The 20,716-nt window shown below is 41.6% G+C and overlaps 1 protein-coding gene across 2 annotated transcripts; it reads left to right on the top strand.

Moving 5' to 3' along the window:
* The first annotated feature begins 255 nt into the window (after positions 1–255).
* On the top strand, positions 256–18,792 carry DYRK2 (dual specificity tyrosine phosphorylation regulated kinase 2). 2 transcript variants are annotated; one of them, XM_032221824.1, is made up of 3 exons: positions 256–1,527; positions 2,322–2,470; positions 16,145–18,792. In XM_032221824.1, exons 1-3 carry the CDS (start codon positions 1,443–1,445, stop codon positions 17,738–17,740), a joined length of 1,830 nt encoding a protein of 609 aa, XP_032077715.1. In that variant the 5' UTR covers positions 256–1,442; the 3' UTR covers positions 17,741–18,792. The 2 variants fall into 2 exon arrangements, with proteins under 2 accessions (XP_032077715.1, XP_032077716.1); XM_032221825.1 differs by lacking the exon at positions 256–1,527 and adding an exon at positions 14,396–14,520 and having other exon boundaries at positions 2,396–2,470.
* Positions 18,793–20,716: the final 1,924 nt, after the last annotated feature.

Here is a 20,716-nt window from a genome sequence, read left to right as displayed (position 1 = left end):
GAACATTAAGGACATACAGTAGTGAGATTAGTGATTTTGGAAGAGAAGTTCCATTCTTTTCTAAGAATTTCTTATCACTGAAAAACTGCAGTACAAAGCACATTTTCAAATACATTCTCCACTTCAGTGATCTTAGCCTTCACTTAAAAGCATTTGCAGTTCTGTTTCTCCTTAAATGGGGATTGTTGGCTTAATGTTTTCCAGGTGTCTTCAGCTATAACTCCCATGCTTCTTAAGTACAATGGCCCAATAGGGTTTATGGCAACTGTTGTCCATAACCTGAGAGCATTCCATTTCTTTCTTCCTTTCTTCCCTTTCTTTAGTGTCATCTGTATTATCTTTCATTACTTTCCTATTCTCTTCTTTTCTTTGGTGTTCCCTTTTATCTCAAAAAAGGAAGGCTTCCCTTTGCAAGAATGCCATGGTGGAGGAAATTTCTGAGAGAAGCTGGATGGGGTAGAAATTGTTATGTCCCACCAATAAGAGTACATGGCAGGTGACAAGCCTCTCTTTGCACTAAAGGCCATGGAAACAAGACTAGAGGCCGAAATGGCTGAGATTTCCGACATATTGGCTCTAGGCGAGGGTGCATTAAACATGAGGAGGGAGCTGGCCATCTGAACTCCTCTGCCCGGGAGGGGTGATGGTGGAAGGATCCTCCAGCATCGCCATTGCAGGGCCTGCGCTCCTTCTCTCTTCCTGGGTCCCCTCCCGCTTTTCTGAAGAGGGGAGGGTCGCTTCTGCTGCTCATCCGAGCTGAGGACAGCTGCAGTCCTCGGGGGGGAGGAGGAGGGCCCAGACAGGCTCCCGGCCGACAGCGCCGTGGGGCGGAGACTGGTTTTGGCGGAGCCTCAAGCCCATTTTTTTTAAAAAGCGAAAGTGTCGTGGGGGGCGCGCAGGGGCGTCTGAACGGGCTCGCGCGGCTGCGTGGGAGGAGAGGGCAAAAGGAGAACGGGGAGGGAGGGGGAGGGGAGAGGCCGGCGGTCTGTGCCCGTCCCTCCGAAGGGAGGGGAGGAAGCGGGGTGGCTGGGTGGGCGGAGGGGGCTGTTTTCTGTTCCTCCACCGCTGTTGTTTAACGGGAGGGACCGGGGATCCTGGAAACTGGCGAGGTGATGCGTTTCGGGCGGGGGACGGCGGCGGCGTTCCTGCTGCTGCCGCCGCCGTCTCTGGAACCGCTGGAGAAGGAAGACGAGGAAGAGGCGGTGGCAGCGGGGGCTGGGATCAAGGAGAGCTGGTGCCCGGCGGGCCCGGGCTCGGCGGCGACGGATGCCGCGGAGGGACGTGCGGCTGCCCGGCGTAGCTGCTCTTTTCTGGAAGACGGCTGCCTTCGGAAAGACGGTGGGGACCGCCGGTCGCGGAGGCCGAACCCCAGAGGCGGCCGCGATCCGGAGAAGTCGCGGCAGCCCTGAAATGTATTCCCCTTTCCCTCCCCGTCAGCGGCCATGTTAACCACCAGGAAACCGTCTGCCGCCAGCGTCGCTGCGGTTAGTGCCGGTGGAGCTGCCTCGGCCGCCGCTTGCCCAGCCGGTAAGTAAGGAAAGACCTAGCCGCAGCCGAAGCGGGTTCGCCCCCTGGCCGCCTTTCCCCCCGGGATCTCTCCCGGTCCCCTCCTCCCACCCCAAGGCCGGAGAGGCAGAGCCCGAGGGGGTGGGAGAGAGAGCGCACGCCTCTGGGTCAAAGATAAAGCGGCCCCCTCCCCGGCCGAAGCCCCTCTGGCCAAAGCGGGTAGCCTCGAACGGCCTGACTTTCAACCCCCGTTTTCAAATCTTCTGGAGGGATTCCTGGAGCTTCTCGTGATTGACAAGCTTCTCGGCGTGAGAACGGGCAAGTTGAGGCAAACGTGCCGGAGAAGAAGCGTTTCTTGCGCTGATTTTGTTTAGAAATGGTCTAGCGGGGGAGTCGTGGCTGTGGGAGCACAGCCCAGTTCTCGTTCCCTTTCGCAAGAGGCAGCGGGCAGGCTGGATTGGATGAGGACTGCAAAACTCCTCCATTGGCGGCCAGATCGGATTCCCCTTTAGGCTCTGAAATGTTGGGGGCCAAGCATGGGTGGAAGGTTTAGCTGGGTTAATGGGCGAGCGAGTTCCCCCTTTGTGGACATCCTTGAGGTGTCCCCCCGCCCCGCTTCGACGCCTCGTTTGGGATCAACTCCTGCCGATCCCTCAGACAAGATTGCCATGGCGGCCGGGGGAACAAGAGGAGGGGCGCTGGGGAAGGGACAATTTCGGCGCCCGTTTTCATTCCCTCTGCCCCCCGTTGTCTTCGATCCGGACCCTGCTCGACCCCCGTCGTTTTCAGCTGGTGTCTTTTGCCTCCCCCCGCAGGGAGCAGGGGAGGAGGAGGAGAAAGCAGCCGCCAGTTCCAGTCTTCCCCAGGGATCGGGGCTGGACGAACTTCCCGGACGGGCGCTGGGATCGGACCGCCGTCCCCGATCGCTTTGCCGCCGCTGAAGTCCAGCAGCGCAGCCCACACGGTGAGATGGTGGGTCAAGGGAGGGGTTGGGGAAAGGTCTGGCTTGCGAGAAGACGCGGATGATCTCTTAACCCCTCAATTCCTGCTGATCCGCCCTTCTCCTCCTCGGCTCCAAATCCTGGGCCGGCCCCTTAAGCCCCCTTCCGTCCCCCTGCCTTTGGCATCCCACCCCCATTGCTCCTCCTCTCCCGGGTATTAATAGCAATCAATGTGCTAGGCACAGTCAGGCTGCCAGCCAGCCTGTCTGAGTAGGATCTGTGAATGGGTGAGCGAAGGCCAAACCAGCTGGTTATGGAGAAGCCCTCTTAATTACCCCGGCATGTCTCAGCAGGTCCTGGTCCTGCTCCCCGTCTGGTTTCAGCAGGTATTTGGGCTAAGGAGAAGGAAAGGCAACTTTTAGAGCCACTTAAGAATTTCCTACCAGGGAATGTTCAAATTAGGTGATGGAAGTTGATGAAATGCAATTAATGGTAGTTCCATGTTGTTGTATGAGGATGTAAATATGGGATTCCCTGCCTTCCTCCCCGGGAGGGTCATAGGTAGGCACTGTTGTTCATGCTTCTCAAATGAGAAATAAGTCTCTGAGTTATTGATATTGGAAGGCTAATGCAAGTTGAGCTCTGTGGAAATAAAAGGAAAGGAAACAAAATGAGAAGTTGCCATGCCTGGACAACAGGTCATTGTAACCAACTATGTATGTATGTATGTATGTATGTATGTATGTATGTATGTTTATTTGTGCTGATAAATAAAAATATATAGAAAATTATATTTTATGTTTATAGTATATAAATGTGATATATACAACACACACACACGCACAGACACACACACACAGAGCCAGAGGACCCAAGATTGAGAAAGATATATACCACTCACTTTTTTCTTTAATAAGCTTCTCAGCATTTCTGTTCAGTCTGTTGGGTGGTTAGTTCTTTTTTTATGACTTTAAAAAGCACTTCATTTTGTGATTAAGAATGCTTTTTCCTCAAAGTGAGAAATTAAAAGTGTTCCCTTAATTATCAGAGTAACTCAGAAGAATGGCCTCTTTCCAGGGGTACAAGTGCACAGGCATTTAATGGGAAGCTGAGTGACCATTACAATCTAACTAGATAACAGGTGTTTTTTGGAGGTATTGTTTAAAGGGCTGTGGTTTCTCACTTCCATTCATTGCCATTTTACTACTAGAGATGGACCTATCCAGGCATAATTTAGAGGTACTGAAGAAAAATACACTTGAATATATAGATAGCTGGGTGGACATTATTTAACATCAACTTTGAACTTAAAAAACATAATTTGCATTTCATATGAAAGAATCCTTTACATTTAATTCAAATAAGCTTCTTTTTGGGGGAACTTATAGATCCACTGGAACCTTATAGATGCTTATACCGTAGATCTAGCTGGACAAAATTGGAAGATGGTTACACATTCTTAATTGTCATTAAAATCATTACTTCAAAAATACCATAAGATTTTAGGAATCACACTTACTTACGAATGGCATTTCCTTTACCTGAAATGCTCTTTTTCTGCAATAGGCATGGAAAACTGGTTGTTGCTGTGGGAAGAGGACAAACAATCTGCCTTGTCTCTTTTTATTAGCTTATATACTTTGTATTGAACACTTATCCTAAAAATCAGTAGCAGAATTAATCTAGTTAAACTTGCATGTATTGAGAAGGGGTTACAACAAAAGAGAAAAGCTATATGAATTCCTATATTTATTGCTGCACTGATTTCATATGCTCCCATGGTGTTCATTATCAGCTTTAGAATCTAGTAATATTACTATGCACATATTCACAGGAATTGAACTTATGTGGCTAGAAGCAGTTAAGAAATGCTGTCTCATCAGACGTGCTACTACGTATGTATGCATAAGTAGATGTAAATGTATAAGTGTATGACAAGCAATGTGTTGTTGGACTGGCAATGGGGGAGGCTTTGATTCAAAACCACCTTCAATTGGTTCAAAACACACCTTATGTGGTGTTGTGGCTAATGTGGCTAAGCTTATGGATAAAAAACAGGATATCAATCTAACAAAAATATTTTAAAATGTGCATGAACAAGTTATATACCTGTTGCATAAATCCATTGAAAAGGTTATAACCATTGTATAGCTAGTTGTAAACCAAATCAGGAAGGCATTGATAATTAATTCAAAAAGAATAAATAACATGTAAACATGAACTCGATTTTCCCAAGTTTTCTTAACTGTCTCAGAATCCTATTATTATCAGTTTTCTGTGAGCTATTCTCACCACTTTTCAATATGTTTAGCTCATCTTACATAATAATCTGACCATGTTGATATATGTTTGCCCTAGATATGCACATTCGGAAAGACTATCGCAAGGAAATACATTATGAAACACAAACTTTCCCTTATATAAAAGTAAGCTTTGTCTCTTTAGTGGGATAGGTTCTTCCTGGATGAAAAACCTTGATAGGTTCTTCATTTGTCTCCTAAATAAGACTCTTTGAGAGTTTGAAGACACAATGGAAGATTTTTCAGATGCTCAAGTGAGCATGTGTATGGAAGTGTATGTACTGTATAGTAGGGGGTGGCTTCTGTTTTCTATTTATGGCAATTGTGCTACTAAGCAGATGTCTTGATGGCTGTACAAATGGAGTGAACTCAGGCTACACAGCTTCTTTCCAGATCTTACCATCTCCATTACAATGTAACTTCCAACTTACTTCACTGAATAGCTGATCAAGTTTCATACTCTTCTGTTTCTTTGTTGCTATACTTCATGACATTCATTTCTAATTCGGCTCTTTTTTCCTACTTACCCTTGATCCAGTGGGCAGAATCCTAGTTGGGGTTTAGTTAAAAAGGATCATCAAAATCAAATCAAATCAAATCTTTATTAAGATCATAAATCAGTAGGGTGGGTCATTATTTCTTTCTTCTCCACTGCTTTTGGTACAATCACACAAAGATGTCATTCTGCATCTATTTGTTTACATAAGGTGTTGTCTGAAACAGAGCCTGCTCACTGATTCATCTAGCCCAGTCCTGTGAAGATTTATGTGCTTCAGGACTTCAGTTGCTGGCCCAACACAAAATCCTTGGGTTCTCCTGCATTTAAAGCACTTACTGTACTCAAGTAATGACTTCCCCTATATTCTCTCTTCTAGTTGTGAATAGTACAGTACCTATTTTCCCTCTGGACAATTGTATTGTTTTATGCTCATTGTTCTCAGTGATATTTATGAGAAAGTTTGTGTGAAGGCATTCTTTTTGAATGCCATTGTTGAAACCTTTCCCTCAGTCCTGAGGAATTTTTTTTCTTTTATCTCTTTGCCGGTGTACTAAATTGAAAAACACTTGAGCCATTTCAGAAAACATTACACACATGGACTTACTCTAATATCTCAGCATAATGCCTAACTGTTTTTAAAAAGACAGCTATCTGATGGCGATTAACATGGAATATGTGATCTATTGCTTTGGTGTGAGGACACTTTGTGGTGACTGTCATCTGTTGAGGCAGATGTTCAAGTTGAAGGTGAGGTGTCGAATAGAAAGAAGCTGCCAAATCCATAATCAACAAACTCTACTCAGCTCTCAGTAACAAATCTGCAACAGATCCAAATTGTAAAAGAAAACAAGGTAGGCCTTGTCTAAGAAAACCTATTTGGTATAAGGCCTCAATCTAGAAACCAGGAGAGTGTGACTTCTAGTCCTGCTTTAGGGATAAAGCCAGGTGGGTGACTTTGGGCCACTCATTTTCTTTCAGTTATAGTTAGCAGGAAGTGGTTCTGAAATCTTGCTCAAAAAATTGCAGGGAGTTGTCCAGGCAGTTACCAGGAATCAACACTGATTTGAAGACGGAGGGAGGGAGGGAGAAAGAGAGAGGGAGGGAGGGAGAGAGAGGGGGGGACTTTGTCTAAACTAGAATCCCAAGATTCAAGAAGTTATTGAAATAACAGCAGCAATAGTAACAGCAAAAACTACCAGTACCTCTGATCATTGTACTGTATGGCTGATAGGAGTTTGATACCCGAGATTATAATGAGGTGTTCCTAAATCTCGTTAATGGATGGTCACTTGTAGCTTTAAGTCATGGATTCTGTTGTTGCTGTCATTGTGACCTGAATGTAAAAAGAAAGAAATTCTGTTTTATAAACTATAGAGAATGAATTTTTACATCAGCCCAAACCAACCTAGTCAAAATAAGACTTAACATTATTCAGTCTAAGCACATAACAGTTTCCTCATTATCTTTAAATCATTTACAATATGCTTGTACCGAGTGAGATGTTTTTGGTGTTGCCAGATCATGTTTTAATTTTATTTAATAAATGATTCAAAACAACAAAATTAATTTATTTTAACATATATGCAGGTAGCAACAGTTTTCTTATATAAAATATTTATGAAATAGAATATATAATTACCGTACCTGTTACTATAACATAAATACTTCAGATTGCAATTAAATCACCCTTCTATACAACCTAAAAACACAATCTAAAACTTCTGGATTTAGATCATTTATGGTACATTTATTATAATATTATTGAAGAGTTATGCTTTTGTGGAAACACAGAACAGATTTTGATCCTGGATAGCAATTGTAACAATCTCTTTTTTTTTCTATAAATGCAAGTAAGTAGTACTGTTTAGGATTAAAACTGCAATCCCATGTTCATTTATTCAGAATATCTGTTGCTCAATGTGGGATTTATTTCCAATTGAATATGCACATAATTAAGCTATAACAATTGCCTAGATTTTTTTAGAGGCAAAGAGCAGTGGAAATGAGCCACATAATATTTTTCCATGGGAAAAAATGTGAATGCTTTTCATTTGACTAGCAGTTGCATTCACAATAGGAGAATAAAAATCATGAAACTGTCATTAGAAGGCATAAAGTGGAAAGTACACAAGGATATGTAAGATAATAGATTATACTAATATTTATTGTCATTTCGTTGAATAGGAGATCATGATCTATATATCACATAGAATTTTGACATCATTTTATTCCTATTTAGTTTTTCCCTTTCCATTGACAATGTTCTTTTCAGGGATTCCCCATTCCCTTTCCATTCCTCCCCAATCTGATTCAATATTTTGTAACATTTTGCTTCCAGTTGGCCTTAGTGGTCTGTATCCAGTTATCCATCGGAAGGGAGAATAAGACATGATAAATCATTCATTTATTTATTGAAAACAATTTACTATGCCTAACCACTGAAGTTATTTTATTCCTCCCCATTCCATAGGGATCCCGATTACATAAAAAAGTTAACCTAATTACCTGATCCTCATTTGGTCTGTAGAGACTGAAAGTGGACAAATACTTGGAACTTGAGCTGGAACAAACCAGTGCATTCCAGAGGTTCTGACAAATGGTTACCCAAGTGCTGAAAGCCTTGGTTGTTCTGAGTTAGGCAGGCAAATAGGACAAGGCTGGAAGATCTCCACTTCTCCCCCTCAGTGGCTCCCATGATGGTATATCCCACCCATCATCTTCCCATTGCCTTCTTTCTTTTCCTTCCTCCCCCTCCTTCACTACTCCTACTGCTGTCCCTGGACTGTTCTACTACACCACCTGCCTCCAATTTCCCAGGACCTTCTTTGCTTCTTCTCAACTGCATTGTATATCCTCACCCAGTCATCTTTTTCCCAATCTTCCCAGCATCTTCCTTGTCACCCCTCTATTGCTGCCAGTGTCCCAGCACAGCCTATCCTGATGGGCTGCCTGCCACTCTACTAACCTACACTTCCCCCCCGCCCCCCGCCTCTGATCTCCCATTGCTAATATCCCAGTCCGATACATCCCTCTGCCCCCACTCCCAGTCTTCCCAGTGTTGTCCCTCCCCTCGTTTCTTCCTTCCATATCCTGGGCATTTTCCTTGCAGCTCTTGCTGCTCCTAGTTGAAGCAAAACAGTTCCATTATGGTCTATGCATGGAAACACACGCTTTCAATTCTTAATCAAACCACCCAAAAACAGCTGTTCTGGCATGGACTCCTTCATACACAAAATGTTTTACTTACCCTGGTAGACAAAAGAAATGTGTTTAGTATTTTTCTTCACATAATATAACATTAAATTATATTAATTTTGTTGCTCATATTACAGAGTTTATTGCCCTGTTATAATGAATTCCTTTGAATTTTATTTTAAAAGGAATCTGATTAATTTTTAAAAACCAATTATTACTGATTACTTATTTTTTTTAAGAAAATCCTTTATATATGGCAAAAAAAGTCCAACTATGAGAAGTCAAGTATGACAATAAAAAGAACCTTCCTTGCACTGTTTATATACAAGCACTACCTTATACCATTGTTCCTTTTACCCTTGTTAACTGAATAAATCATAGCTGCCTGAATTCACACAAATCACTGAACCATATACAGGCAGTCCCCGACTTACAACAGTTCACTAAGTGATGGTTTGAAATTACAATGGCACTGAAAAAAATGACTTATGACTACTTTTCATCCTTATGACTGTTGAGCATCCACATGGTAATGTGATTTACGTTCAGATGCTTGACAACTGACTCATGTTTATGATGGTTGCAGTGTCCTGGGGTCATGTGACCAGCGTTTGCAAACTTCTGACAAGCAAAGTCAATGAGGAAACCCAATTCACTTAACAACAACCCTGTTACTAATTTAACAATTGCAGAGATTCATTTAACAAATCAGACAAAAAAATGTCATAAAATGGGGCAAAACTCATTTAACAAATTTATCACTTAGCAACTTAAAGTTTGGCTCAATTGTGGTCATAGGTTGAGTACTGTATAATAAGTTGTATTATGGTTTACAAATCATAATGATTGGTTTGCTTCTGCTAACCCACAGTCATTTGAAACTCTGTTACAACGTATGTCAGGAGTTTGCAATTATGCTAAACACAATTTGTTTCAATCTTAGCTCATTGAATAAATGCACATAATTCTGAGTAATAGCCATGGTTTACTAAATCCAAGATAATAAGGCAAAAAGACAATAAATAGGGGCTATACAATATGTGAATTAAGTTACCACATCTCTTATGGCCGGGATGGTGAACCTATGGCACGCGTGCCACAGGCGGCATGCAGAGGCATTTGTCAGGGCACACGAGGTGTTGCCCTGTCAGCTGGCCAGCTCACATGCATGCACTGGCCAGCTGACCAGCCTTTTTCTTAGGCCATTTCAGGCTCCAGAGGTTTTATAGGAAAAAACAGCTCCCCCCCTCCCGAGGCCCTCTGGAGGATTCACGAGCTTCCCTGAAGCCTCCGGAGCACAAAAAACCAGCCCTATGGGCAAACTGGAAGTTTAGGAACGGACTTCCAGTTTGCTCGTAGTGCCATTTTTAGTCCTCCGGAGCCTTCAGGAGCCTCCCATAGGCTTCCCTGAATGCTCCAAAGGGTGAAAAACAACCCTATGAGCAAACCAGAAGTCACTTCCGGTTTATTCGTAGGGCCGTTTTTAGTCCTTCGTAGCCTTCAGGGACCTTCAAGAGGCTTCCCTGAAGGCTCCGGAGGACTAAAAATGGCCCTATGTACTTGACTTCTGGTTTGCTCGTAGGGTCATTTGTCGTCCTCCGGAGCCTTCAGGGAAGCCTCTTGAAGGTCCCTGAAGCCTCTGGAGCACAAAAAACCGGACATACTCCCAAACCGGAAGTTTGGGAATGGACGTCTGGTTTGCTCATAGGGTTGTTTTTCACCCTTCGGAGCATTCAGGGAAGCCTCTGGGAGGCTCCTGAAGGCTCCGGAGGACTGAAACCAGCCCTACAAGCAAACCAGACGTCTATTCCCAAACTTCCGGTTTGGGAGTATGTCCATTTTTTTGTGCTCCAGAGGCTTCAGGGAAGCTCCTGAAGCCTCTGGAGGGACTCCGGTGGTGGGGGGAGGCTGTTTTCATCCTCCCCAGGCTCCTTTAAAGCCTCTGGAGCCTGGGAAGGGCAATAAAAGCATGCAAAAAATGAGGAGAGCGCTGGTCATGCGTGCATGCATGCTGGGGTCACGCATTGCATTATGGGTGTGGCACACCCATGCATGACCCCCCTACACTCCCCCCTTTTGACACGCGAGCCAAAAAAGATTCTCCATCACTGATTAGGATGTATTCATTTAAACCACTTATTGGTGCTGATAAGTATTATAGATATTATTGAATCTAAACTTAGATGTATGGCAAAAAGTTTGGTAGAAAGGAACTACTTGCCTTCTCCTTCCCATGCCCCACTTCCATCCCTGAAAATGATACAGTGATGAATTGGGAAGGCAGTAGAGCGGTATAGGGGATTCTCCAAAATTGATCCAAGCACAATTTTTGATAGACTGCCTCAGTCATTGCTATTGCAAGGAATGGACCTTCATTGCCTCATTGCAACTGCCTAAATTTGCATCCAACCCATATTAATTATCACCATCCATATCATCATTTATGGCTAACTGGGATTTTAAACCCAAATTTCCTTAACCTTAATGTAATATGTTTATGTGATGATATTCATTGTAGAAGGCAACCATATTGAGTTAATGTTTTTCTGGTAACTTTGTTCTTTGTGGCCCATTCTGGACATTCAAGAAAGGACAACATATTTGATCCAAGTAACAGTCATATTTTGGTCATTCTGAAATCAGTGAGGTATGTTTGTCATTTCAGTGGGACCAACATATGATATAGTCAGTACAAACCAGCACCTTTCAACATAAATATATTTGAAGAGAAAATTATTGCCTTTGCAAATCTAAAATTGACAGAATAAAGTTTTTGGTTTTTCTATATAATTGGTTATAATTTCTAGATCATTTTGTCATTTAGGATAGAGATGAGTGATTTGCATTTTTGCATGTAACTGGCTAACAAAAGGGTTTGTGCGGTGCTTTTGAGTTGAATGGAAAAAAACTTCCAAGGTTGCACATATAACTCATTAAAGCAACTGCACTTCCCCCTGTGCTTATGAGGCTACTCTTTGCAGCTACAATGAGATCCCAGGAAAAGACTTGAGTTTCCTATATGTTCTATGCACACTTGGAACCATCTTTTCTCCTTCATATGAAAAGCATTCATACCCTGAGTAGTAAAATATTTGAGATGAATAAGTCTGAATTGCAGCACATTTGTTTTAGTGGTATTTGGAAAGAGCACCAACAGCAAATTATCAATACGAATTACAGGGGCCTGTCTACATTTTCCCTGCTTTGCACCCAGATTTATCAGAAAATAAAATAAAAAACTTTACAATTAATTATAGTACTTATTTTTTTAAAAAAGAAAAGGGGGAGGCATGGAACAAAATATCTATATTGAATACACCAACCTGCATCTCACAGGCATACTGGAATATAATTCAGATCACCTCCATCCAAGATTGTGTTAACAAAACATAATGAAAGTTGTAGTCAAGCACATCTAGATACCACTGGACTTTGAGAAGATGCAAATGCTCTTATTTAGAAGATTAGTAAAGCATTCAGACAGGACAAAGAAAAACCAGAAACAATCATTTTGGGGAGGGCGAAAAATGGGCCGAATGGGCCAACTGGAAGTTTGTTTCCAAAATAACAAGCTCAGCTTGGAAGCAAGTAATATGGTGCAGATGGGGGAGGGTTGTGCGCCCCTGCACATGTGGGGGCACATTTTGCATTATGGGTGCCCTTGCATTTTTGGCACCCAACAACAAAGAGATTAGCCATCACTGTTATAGATACTGCTACATGAGAAGCAACATAGATGTAAGTATAGATGGTCCTTGACTTACAACAGTTCATTTAGTAACCATTTAAAGTTACAACAGCATTGAAAAAAATAACTTATGACCATTTTTCACAGTTATGACTATTGTAGCATCTCCATGGTCATGTGATCAAAATTCAGTGCTTGGCCATTAATTCATATTTATGACAATTGCAGTGTGCTGGGATCTTGTTTTTTATACCCTTCTAACTGGCAGAGACAATGGGGGAGCCAGATTTATTTAACAACTGTGTTACTAGCTCAAAACTGCAATGATTCATTTAACAATTGTGGCAAAACAGTTGTAAAATGAGGCAAAACTCACTTAACAAATGTCTTACTGAGCAATATAAATGTTGGGCTCAATTGTGGCATAAGTCGAGGACTAACTGTAGCTACTTTGAACAATCTTGGAAAAAAAGAGATACAGAAATAAATACTTGTAGAGACCTTTTCAAGATTTTTGCTACTGTTTTTCTCCAGATTATTTTGTAACTACAAAAGCATGAGCCCAATTATCTAATGAGGGATTCTTTTCCATACAAATTTTTAAACAGATTGTTGCATACAGTCATTTGGTGGTTGGGAGCAAAAGAAAAATAATAACCAGAAGTCTAAACTGGACAGTTGTTCTACACCAGCCATATAGGATTAACTTGTATCATATCTGAATGAAACTCTTTTCATAACTATGCATTTAAAGTAGTACAAAAGCGATAGTAGGAAATAATATGGATTTGTAATGTCATATGATTTCTGATGACAGCATGCATTTTCATTGGGAAAACCAATGGTAATGTTGTCTGTACTTTGGATGCTTACTTAAGTAAGGTACAAGCAGCTAGATGTTTTAATTTACTAACCATTAATAGTTTTCTTTTGATAATTAAATTTGGAGGAAAACACTGTAAAAAGAGTTATGGTGGGCAGTTATACATCCATCCTTGGCTCAACTAAAAAAATTGCAAGAGTAATTTACTTTTTCCTGGCAAACTGTAGAGGGAAGAGAGTGAAAGAAAGGAAAGGGTACTAAAACAGATATAAAAGGGAGAGAAAGTAAGAAAACAGGAATTGGATTGAGGTTTTAGATACTGACCTCATTCAAAATTAGTCCCCGTCCCCCCACCAGTATCTTTTTTATCCTTACTGTTGAAGGATATACCTGCAACCATTGTAAATATGAGCTGATTGCCAAGTGCCCAAATTGTGACATGTGCCCACCGGGGTGGTGCAACAGTCATAACTTTGAGGTCAGGTCATAAGTATTTTTTTCCAAAGTGGGATGACGCGCAGCTCAATTTGCATAAATTGAGCTACATATATGTGCATGTGTGCCCGCTTCCTTGCTCGCACAAGATCACTGACCTGCTACTCATGTGGCCAGGTTCCAAATAGGCCAGGGGGATTGGGGACGCCTACACTAGACAAACAATTAAGCAGAAAATAATACCCTACCAAGGACTTAACAAGAAGAAAACCACATCCCCACCAACAAGCTACTGTAAAAAAATAGGGAGTAAACTGTACACTTACTTGCACTGATTACCTGTTGAATTAATAAAAGTGAGAATATAAGTTTATTTCTAAATTATTATTCAAAACAGGCATTTAAGTACAAAGCTGTGTAAGAATGGGAAATTTTAGGCCTTCAAGACAAGGCTATATTTCTCATCATTGAGCACTGGGAGTTTTATTCTGGAAACTTCCAGAGGGGCCCAAGATACTTATCCATGCCTTAAAATAATTAGTAAACCAACAAAATGGAGTTTTTAGAAGATTCTTAGAAAGCAGCCGTGGCTCCTTGTTCCCTTTCCTAGGGACAATGGTACTCTGTGTAGCATATTTCCATTGTAACTTCAGACAGATGCATACTGCACCCCTTTCACCATTTTACTTTAGTTTTCCAAAAGGTGCTTCATAACATGGTTCCGCCCCCAACACTCTCTTTCAAACTTACTGCATGTGTGCACATGTACCAGCTCACCATTTGCACAAGTTGAGCTGCATGCACATGCATGCGTGCTGGCCTGATATTTGGCCCAGTTCCAAATAGGCCACAGCCTAGTAGTGGGCATTGGCCCAGGGGTTGGGGATGCTTGCATTAGACAAACAGTTAAGCAAAAAACAACACCCTCATCCTTATTGAGAATGTGCCTCTTAAAAATCTGGGTCCTTCTCCCTGTACTCTTTGCCAGTTGATTATCTTTCCTCTTAGTTATGCTGCTTCATATGCCTTATTCTTGGAAGAAAGGCAGTAGTTTGTTTTGCTCTGAAGATTGGGAAGGATAGTAGAGGAATCATTACACAGTGAGCTGATGCTGCATCTTACCATCTAACCAGGTCAGTTTCAGCACTTTTTGCATAAAGGAATAGTTTCAGCAGGGTTCCTATGAAAACTTACATAATATATAGGCTCAGATTTCTGCATTAATACATTTAGTCAGACAAATCAGCAGAGAGACTGTTCATTCTTCATGTTCTATATTTATTGAGGCATCTATATGATTAAAGAAGTAGATATATCTCTAACAGGTATTCTATGTGTTAAGAATGTGGAACCTATGCCTTCTAGATGCTGATATTCATCCCCAGCCAGCATAATTACTCCTGATGTTCAACAACCTCTGGAAAGCTACTGTTTTCTCATTTTCATTTCTGCTAAACATTGACAAGTTTTATTTAAGAGGTTGCTTAGTTTTCCAGACTTTCTCTTGGCTACATAGTTTATATCCCACTGTATTTCTTACTTTGCAAAATACTTTTTTATCATCATGGGACAAGTATGTGATCCAGGCTCTGGTTTAAGACTACATTAAGGCAGAACATGACAAGAATAAATTGGGAAAAATAAATTATTGTTCTGTGATTCTCTTTAAAGTATAATATTTTGCAACACTGTTGCAAAGAAAGAAATCATATATGTAAATGAGAGGGGGAAAAGAAAAGCATGTTATATTATTATATGTATGTATGTTCCTAAGCGATACTCAGGAGCCTTATTTCTGAGCTGGCAATATGTCTTCCAGGACCGTGTTACCAAGGGGTTAAAATAAATCGCATGCAACCAGTTAACTTTTAAAGATAAAAAGCATAACAAAACAAAAACTTCAAAAATGTACTTAACCCAGGTTTACTTAAGAGAACAATCCGCCCAGAAGAAAAAATGGATAGGTGACTGGTGACTTTATGGCCGCACCCAGAGGGAGGAACTAGAGTCTTTTAAGATTCTTCTTCCTGGGAAGAGGGGTCCACAGCCATCCAAAAATCATCTTGGGTCATTCCTAAGTCTTCCCATTCATATCCAGGGAATAATGCTGCCAAAGGAGATTGTCAGCACGAGAAAAAAATTCCCTTACCATTCAGCAGCGATCCTGGGGGAGGAGTGTGCCAGAATGCTGTTATTTTGATATAAGCTAACCTGATTTGAAACTTCTGAACTAAAATATGTGCAGTGATTTTCTTTTAAAAAGAAAATTGAGTTTACTATTCATTATTAAAGCTATATATTTATTTAGTAGTTTTTTTAGAATTTATAATGAGAGTTAATTTGAAGCAACACGTATTAATGTGAAATGCTTCCAATGAGTTACTAATAATGTGCTTACATAGCCAAGAATGAGGAAAGGACTATGGGAGGTCAAGCCAGTGCATAAGATATTTGAAGTATAATGGATTGGATCTAGATCTATAATTTATTATTATGGAAAAAAACTCCAAAAGTAATATCAATTACTATTTTGGAGTGTTCTATGATCCTAGAGAAGCTTTTGAAAGGTCACACAAAGTTGTTTCCTCTAGCAGAAGAAATCCACTAGTGATCTGGATCGTTAGTGGTCTTAATGTACAGAGAAGGACATGTAAATCATATAAGTCCATAATTAATTTAATATTATTTTTTATAGAATTTTGGAAACCTTTATCAGCATGCAGTTTTTTAACTAGAAAATCATGCTTTGTATTTTAGGTTGGTGGAAATAAGCACACCATGAATGAGCATCTACATGTTACCAGCCATGGGCAGATCCAACAGCTCTTTGAAGATAATAGTAACAAAAGGACAGTTCTATCCACACAACCAAATGGGCTTGCAACAGTAGCAAAATCAGGACTGCCAGTGGTACAAGATAGACAACTTGAGAGCTGTCATAGGCGTCAGGGAAGCTCCAACTCCTTGAAATCTACTGAAGGGCCAGGAAAGTTAAAAGCTACTCCCATGACTCCCGATCAAGCAATGAAGCAATACGTGCAAAAGCTAACAGCCTTTGAGCATCATGAGATCTTCAGCTACCCTGAAATATATTTCTTGGGTCCAAATGCAAAGAAAAGGCAAGGTGTCATTAGTGGTCCAAACAATTGTGGATATGATGATGACCAGGGATCTTATGTACAAGTACCCCATGATCATATATCATACAGATATGAAGTTCTTAAAGTTATAGGGAAAGGAAGTTTTGGACAAGTGGTAAAGGCATATGATCACAAGATGCATCAACATGTTGCTCTGAAGATGGTGAGAAATGAGAAGCGTTTTCACCGCCAAGCTGCAGAAGAGATTAAAATTCTGGAGCACCTTAAAAAACAGGATAAAGATAATAACATGAATGTTATACACATGCTGGAGAACTTCACATTCCGCAACCATATATGTATGACATTTGAGTTGCTGAGCATGAACCTTTATGAGCTCATTAAGAAAAATAAATTTCAGGGCTTTAGCCTGCCTTTGGTTCGCAAATTTGCCCACTCCATTTTGCAGTGCTTGGATGCTTTGCACAAAAACAGAATAATTCACTGTGACCTTAAACCAGAAAACATTCTGTTAAAACAACAGGGTAGGAGTGGTATTAAAGTGATTGATTTTGGCTCTAGCTGTTATGAGCACCAGCGCGTCTATACATATATCCAATCACGTTTTTACCGTGCTCCTGAAGTCATCCTTGGTGCTCGATATGGGATGCCAATAGATATGTGGAGCCTGGGCTGCATTCTTGCTGAACTCTTAACAGGATATCCTCTCTTACCAGGAGAAGATGAAGGAGATCAGCTGGCTTGTATGATAGAACTTTTGGGTATGCCTTCCAGGAAACTACTGGATTCATCAAAAAGAGCAAAGAATTTTGTGAGCTCCAAGGGCTACCCCCGATATTGTTCCATTACTACCTTGTCAGATGGTTCTGTTGTGCTTAATGGTGGACGTTCCAGGCGGGGCAAAGTGCGTGGCGCCCCAGAGAGCAGAGAATGGGGGAGTGCATTGAAAGGATGTGATGATCCGCTCTTCCTCGATTTCTTGAAACAGTGTTTAGAGTGGGATCCAATGCTGCGTATGACACCCAGTCAGGCTTTACGGCATCCCTGGCTAAGGAGACGTTTGCCAAAGCCGCCAACTGGGGAGAAGACTTCAGCAAAAAGAATCACAGAAAGCACTGGTGCTATCACATCCATTTCCAAGTTACCTCCAACTTCAAACTCAGCTTCAAAACTGAGAACTAATCTGGCACAGATGACGGATGCCAATGGGAATATTCAGCAGAGGACAGTGTTGCCAAAGCTTGTGAGCTGAGGTTTGAATAATCTAATGCTGATTAAAAGAAAGGGAGAGAGAGAGAGAGAGAGATTGCGCAATTATGTCACTGAGCCTTATTCACATGAAAAAGAAGCTCAGATTTCTATTTTTATTTGATCAATATCTTTAAACATTTGTATTTTTTTCATTGATTACTTTAAATGTGTTAAGCACGGTTTTGATTTTATAAAAAAACAACATGGGGATAATGCTTTAAGTTTTTACACTTTTTTAAATGAAATGTTTCTCTTGTAAACAACAATTAGCCTTATCATGAAATTTGTATGGCACAACGAGGTGTCAGTGGCAGGCCACTGGTAACTATCTAAGCTTGATCTTTTTAGCTAGGTGAGGAAAAGAAGAGTAAATTCCTTTTCCTCATCATGGCTTTCTTAGGAGTGAATTTTAATACTTTCTTATCATTGCTTTTGTTATAGCAGTAGGCATCATTCCTATAAGCATTTATTCATATTTTCATGCAATGATCTAGAAAATATTCAGGGCTACAAGTGAGGTTTTGCATGGCTGTTTGTGGTTCTGTCGGTAGTATGGATTATTTACAGAATGGCACATAACATTGTTAAAATATCCCAATAGAGCATCCACAAAGGGCTTACTTCATGCTCATAACATTCCTTTAACAATTCTCTATCAAATATCCAGGAAGAAATACTGAAATTTGATGCAAAGTTTCTGAAGATACAATATTTACATTTAAAAAACCCAAACTTATTCCACTATTTAGCCAATGTAAAAGTAAACATTTATAGCATGAAAATGTGCTATTTGGCATATTTATGAACCTCAGAGAACAGTCCTGAATCTGTTCATTTGGAAATAATTTCCACTCCTTTAATGGAATTTGTAAAAATAATAAAGGTAGGATAAAAATAAATTTTAAAAAATAGGGATCGAGCTTAAATACTTTAGACTGCAACTCACTCAGCTGTTCCTCTGAATTAAATTAGACTTATTACTGAATAAGGTAAAGGTTCCCCTCACACATATGTCCTAGTCGTTCCAGACTCTATGGGGTGATGCTCATTTCCATTTCAAAATTGAAGAGCCAGCACTGTCCAAAGACGTCTCTGTGGTCATGTGGCTGGCATGACTAAACACCAAAGGCACACAGAATGCTGTTACCTTCCCACCAAAGGTGGTTCCTATTTTTCTACTTGCATTTTTCCATGCTTTCCAACTGCTAGGTTGGCAGAAGCTGGGACAAGTAGCAGGAGCTTACTCCGTTATGCGGCGCTAGGGATTAAAACCACTGAACTGCTGACCTTCTGATCGACAAGCTCAGTGGCTTACCCACTTAAAGATGGCTAAGAAAGGTCAGCAGTTCAGCAGTTCGAATCCCTAGCACTGTGTAACGGAGTAAGCTCCCGTTACTTGTCCCAGCTTCTGCCAACCTAGCAGTTTGACAGCATATGAAAATGCAAGTAGAAAAATAGGAAGCACCTTTGGTGGGAAAGTAACAGTGTTCCGTGTTCCTTCGGTGTTTAGTCATGCCGGCCACATGACCACAGAGATGTCTTTGGACAGCGCTGACTCTTTGGCTTTGAAATGGAGATGAGCACCGTCCCCTAGAGTCGGGAACTACTAGTACATATGTGTAAGGGGAACCTTTACATTTATTCCTGAATAGGCAAAGACAAAAACCTTGGCAAAGTGTTTGAGTCACAATTGGCACCATAGACGAAAGAGAGCACCCACGTGGGAGGTGACAAATAGGAAGAATGGGAGGACATTTCTTGCATTTCTCTGGCACTCAATCCAGACAAGACCGAGTGGCTATTGATGTTTCCTCCCAAGGACAGTCCAGACTCTCCATCTATTAGCCTGGGGGGTGAAAGTTTGCACCCCTCAGAGAGAGCCCGCAATTTGGGTGTCCTCCTGGATCCGCAGCTGACATTAGAACACCATTTGTCGGCTGTGACCAGGGGGGCTTTTGCCCAGGTTCGCCTGATGCACCAGTTGCGGCCCTATCTGGACCGGGAGGCACTTCAAATGGTCACTCATGCCCTCGTCACCTCAAGGCTCGATTACTGCAACGCACTCTATATGGGGCTGCCCTTGAAGAGTGTTCAGAGACTATAGTTAGTCCAGAATGCAGCCGCGCGAGTGATATCGGGTGTACCTCAGTACACCCATGTTACACCTATCCTCCGCGGGCTGCACTGGCTCCCCATTGGTCTCCGGACGCGCTACAAAGTGCTGGTGATTACCTTTAAAGCCCTACATGGCATTGGACCTGGATATCTGAGAGACCGCCTCCTGCTACACACCTCCCAACGTCCGATAAGAACTCACAGGCTAGACCTCCTCCGGGTGCCGTCGACCGGACAATGCTGGCTGGCAACCACTCGGGGGAGAGCCTTCTCTGTAGCTGCTCTGGCTCTGGAACGATCTGCCAGCAGAGATCTGGACCCTTCCCACTCTCGTGGCCTTCCAAAAAGCCACCAAAAACAGGCCTGGGGTTGCTGATTTTTTAAATCAGGTCCAACCCCCAGTTAAGCCAAATGTATGTTGTGTGTTTTTTAAACTGTGTATGTTTCTTTCCCCTATGTGTTATTTTATTTTATTTCATATTTGTAAGCTGCCCGGAGTCCTCCGGGATTGGGCGGCATATAAGCTCATTAAATTGCAAAATTGCGAATTGTGAGAACACAGCAGCCAAATGTGATTCTGGGTAGCCATAAAGCTTCAATGTACATGAAAAGTTGAACTTAGAGGGAGATAAGTTTATCTATCCCCCAGTCCCTCAAAAACTTTGCCTTGCCTTCTCCTTCCCCTGCATGGATGACCCGATCACAAACTAAGCACAGTATTTCAATTCCCTGCACATTTTTGTTTTACAAAAAATAAACATCTATGGGACTATAAAAACTGAGACACATTCTTGTAAATTCTGATGTCTCAAAAAACCCCACTTTGCAGAATAGTAGTGTCTTTCATACATACATCTACATG

The sequence above is a fragment of the Thamnophis elegans genome, chromosome 7, assembly GCF_009769535.1.
Source record: "Thamnophis elegans isolate rThaEle1 chromosome 7, rThaEle1.pri, whole genome shotgun sequence".
Lineage (NCBI taxonomy): Eukaryota > Metazoa > Chordata > Lepidosauria > Squamata > Colubridae > Thamnophis > Thamnophis elegans.
The sequence above is the reverse complement of the archived record's forward strand: the minus strand, read 5'-3'. Positions and strand labels throughout refer to the sequence as shown.

Bases quoted from the DNA above. Each gene is read 5' to 3' on its own strand.
- DYRK2 (XM_032221824.1), top strand. From the start codon at position 1,443: ATGTTAACCACCAGGAAACCGTCTGCCGCCAGCGTCGCTGCGGTTAGT. The intron at 1,528-2,321 runs GTAAGTAAGGAA...CTCCCCCCGCAG, and splicing joins GGCCGCCGCTTGCCCAGCCG to GGAGCAGGGGAGGAGGAGGA. The intron at 2,471-16,144 runs GTGAGATGGTGG...TTTGTATTTTAG, and splicing joins CCAGCAGCGCAGCCCACACG to GTTGGTGGAAATAAGCACAC.